Source organism: Ananas comosus, linkage group 15 (genome assembly GCF_001540865.1).
Source record: "Ananas comosus cultivar F153 linkage group 15, ASM154086v1, whole genome shotgun sequence".
Classification (NCBI taxonomy): Eukaryota; Viridiplantae; Streptophyta; class Magnoliopsida; order Poales; family Bromeliaceae; genus Ananas; species Ananas comosus.
In genome coordinates, this window is record NC_033635.1 from 143,634 (window position 1) to 146,762 (window position 3,129).

The 3,129-nt window shown below is 42.2% G+C and overlaps 1 protein-coding gene across 1 annotated transcript; it reads right to left on the reverse strand.

Moving 5' to 3' along the window:
- LOC109721456 (beta-glucuronosyltransferase GlcAT14B-like) lies at positions 1–1,037 on the reverse strand (the record flags this gene model as incomplete). Its single annotated transcript, XM_020249110.1, has 3 exons — positions 338–1,037; positions 179–254; positions 1–70 (listed from the first exon to the last, which is right to left on the reverse strand). Coding segments are annotated over exons 1-3 (630 nt in total), but the record flags the coding sequence as incomplete, so codon positions are not given.

Consider the following 3,129-nt stretch of genomic DNA (forward strand, 5'->3'; position numbering starts at 1 on the left):
CCGGATGATCTCCGACTTGTTGAGACTGTAGAGCGCAGGGTCTATGATGATTGGCCTTGCCCTTTTTCTTCTGAGAAACTAAGAATTCCAACCATCAGCAAATGAATCAAAGCCTCCTCAAACCCAAAATACTAAACAGTGAAAACAAAAAAAGAAGGGGACATGAACATGTCCTTACATTTTCCAACCCAAGTGGCTTGTGTGCTCCACGAAGCTGAGATCTCTAGGCAGGTTGGAGAAGGCCGTTATTAGATCTACACAAAATGGTCCGGAAAAAGATTACAGTGCGAGTGTGCAAATTAGGCAAGGTCGGTTATTCGGAGATTTTGAATCTTACCATCTTGAGTGATCAACGGGTAGTCGGAGGCGCTGAGGTTTATGAACCAATCCCATTGGCACCTCCTGAGAAGGATTGAGAGGCCATGGAGAGTGGTGGAGAGCATGCTGGGGCCCCTGTAGGTGACGAGGTTCGACTTGTGTACAATCCAAACGTTGCCTATTAGGGAAAATGTGGGGTGGTCGGAGACGAATTGGGTAAGGAGGTGCCGCTCCTCAGGCGTTGCCTCGAGGTCGAGGTGGAGAAGGTAGTAGTTGGCGGGATGGTAGATCGCCGTCAGGGTGCGCTTTAGCCTATTGACATCGCCTTTGGAGGCGGAGATGAGGTAGGCAAAGCTGACCGGGTACGGTTTCTCGGGTCGCCCGGAAGAGTTGGAGTGGTTGCTAGATTGGAATATAGAGAAGGGTAGGACTGACGGAATGAAGAGGAGGGAGAGCAGGAATGTGGTGAAGATGAAGGAGATCATCAGTTCTTTGATGCCCATATTGGAGTGTGATCAGAAGGGAATTAAGCAGAATGAATTTAGATGTCGGGGGAGATGAGAAAGAGAACCTAATTAAGGGAGGTAAGAATATGAATCTCGTGCTCGTGGAAAGAGAGCAGCCTACAGACAAGACATTGGGAAGTAAAAGAAATGTTTTCCCATGTCTTTGATTGGGCTAGAGAACAGAGGCTGTGCCAGAGAAGAGAGGTTGGGCTAGAGAACAAAAAAAAAAAAAGTTCGTCTTCTGCCGTATGCTCTATCCTCAGGCAGAGCACCCGAGCCTCTACACATATTCTCTGTCTATATTACCGAACCTAAAATAAATGAGATCCTTAATTCGCAAGGTACAAGTTCGCTGATAAAACAAACTAATGGCAAAGGCAATCAATTAAGATCAGAACAAGGACGTTTAAACTGCGTACGCAAACCTCATACGCGGCGAGTTGAAACCGCACTGAACTTACGTCGGTTTCAACCAACCCTAACACCAACCAAGATAGCGTTTTTGGGATGGGGTATGGGACGGGATGTCGGGATGGGATTGGACAAGGGAGATGGTGCATTCGTCGCTTACCATTCTAGGCATGTGTGCATAAATTGAATAATCAGAGTACCGGATGCCCTCGAGCCAAGTGCCGTTATTAAACCGAGTAAGTAGATATACTGTTATATATAATCGTTTGAACCTTATAAAATACAGTAATAATAACCTAAGGGTGCTTGCCTAATCGTATACTGCAGCCGCGTCCCAGGTTTAATTACCCGGTTCATGCGGTGTTTATGCCGGGGCTAAGTCCGGGTGAGCACCTTGGACTGATTCTCACCCCCCGAGCCTGGTGTTCGACCGGGTTAGGTAGCTCCGGGTCTACTTAGGAAGTTTTCAAGTTAAAACCTAGTCCTTGGCGAGTTTTGTCCAGCCGGGTTTAACGGTAACGGTGGGAAGCAGTGACGCCTAAAGGGACTTTACTTTGAAAGATCACATCTCCCTTCGACTTTATTCTAAGAAGAATCGAGAAAAAAAAAAAATTTACTTGAATCTACTTTTATATTTTATTAATATAAAGCTTATACTTTAGAACTCATAGTTAACAACTTTAAAAACGGTGAATGTTGCCGGTCAGTTGACGTCTCTTTTTAATAATATCCTATAAAACTCCCTTTCAACAATAACATATATGATGATCCTGATCAGTTTTGTTACGATCGTAAGAGATGTCCAGAATTGAAGTCCAAAATTTAAGAATATATAAGATAAAGGTGTTAGGTGTATGATTTGACTTTCGACTGAAGGTGAGACTTAGTCTTTCTTTTTTTGGTCAAAAGGTATTGGAATATATCTAATTTACTAAACCTACCATCCTTATCTACGATAATAAAAAAAAAAAAAAAAACTCTCTCTCTATCCATTTTACAATGGGCGAAGCAAATAAAATAAATCTTTATTTGAATCTATCTTTACGCTTAGTTGATCTTAAAATTGAATTTTAGAGCCTATGGTTTGTAGTTTAGGAAACGGTGAGCCTGATCCCTGCCAACCATTTATCTACGATAGTAATCATACCTATCAAATGTCTACTCAAGCAAGACTAACTAACTCAGATGGGTAACGTAACGTAACGTAACGTATCGTGCATGGACACACCAATGTTAGTAAATACATGGAAAATTATAAACAAATGAGAGAGGACCATGACGATTATGAATTTACGTGATCGTTTTCATTTTCTTTCTTAAGGATCATGTTCTTTCTTCCATTTGTCATTTTCTTTCTTAAGGATCAACTCGTTAACCTTGTGATGGTATGAAAAAATGAGAAAGGGAGTATTTTAATTCGGATAGTAATGAGAGCCTTGATGATTACTCGTAGAAAAGAGTGCGTATCCGATGAAAATGTCAAAATGACCTGTCCTCCCAAAATTTATATCTGGGAAAACTTCGTCCTATTCTTAATCGTACATCCAGCTAATCAACCTCCCAAGTACATGGCAGGTTTTGTTTCGCTCCACTGGACGGTACGCATCAGGAGGGAAGGTTCCTTCCTTGGTCTAGATTAGAAAGATAGGGAACGGTAGTACCCTTCTCAGGTTAGTGGTAGTGGAATTTGATGATGGGAATGACTATTGATGAAAAGAGGATGATCACGGTCATCTAGAGAGAGAGAGAGAGAGAGAGAGAGAGAGAGAGAGAGAGAGAGAGAGAGAGTCTCCCTTCCCTCTTCTTTGACTTTGTCTTTAGTTCTTAGACATTGGTAACACGATCGGTAAACACTGTTCTTTTAAGGGGCTGAATTACGGTTTAATGGTGGAGG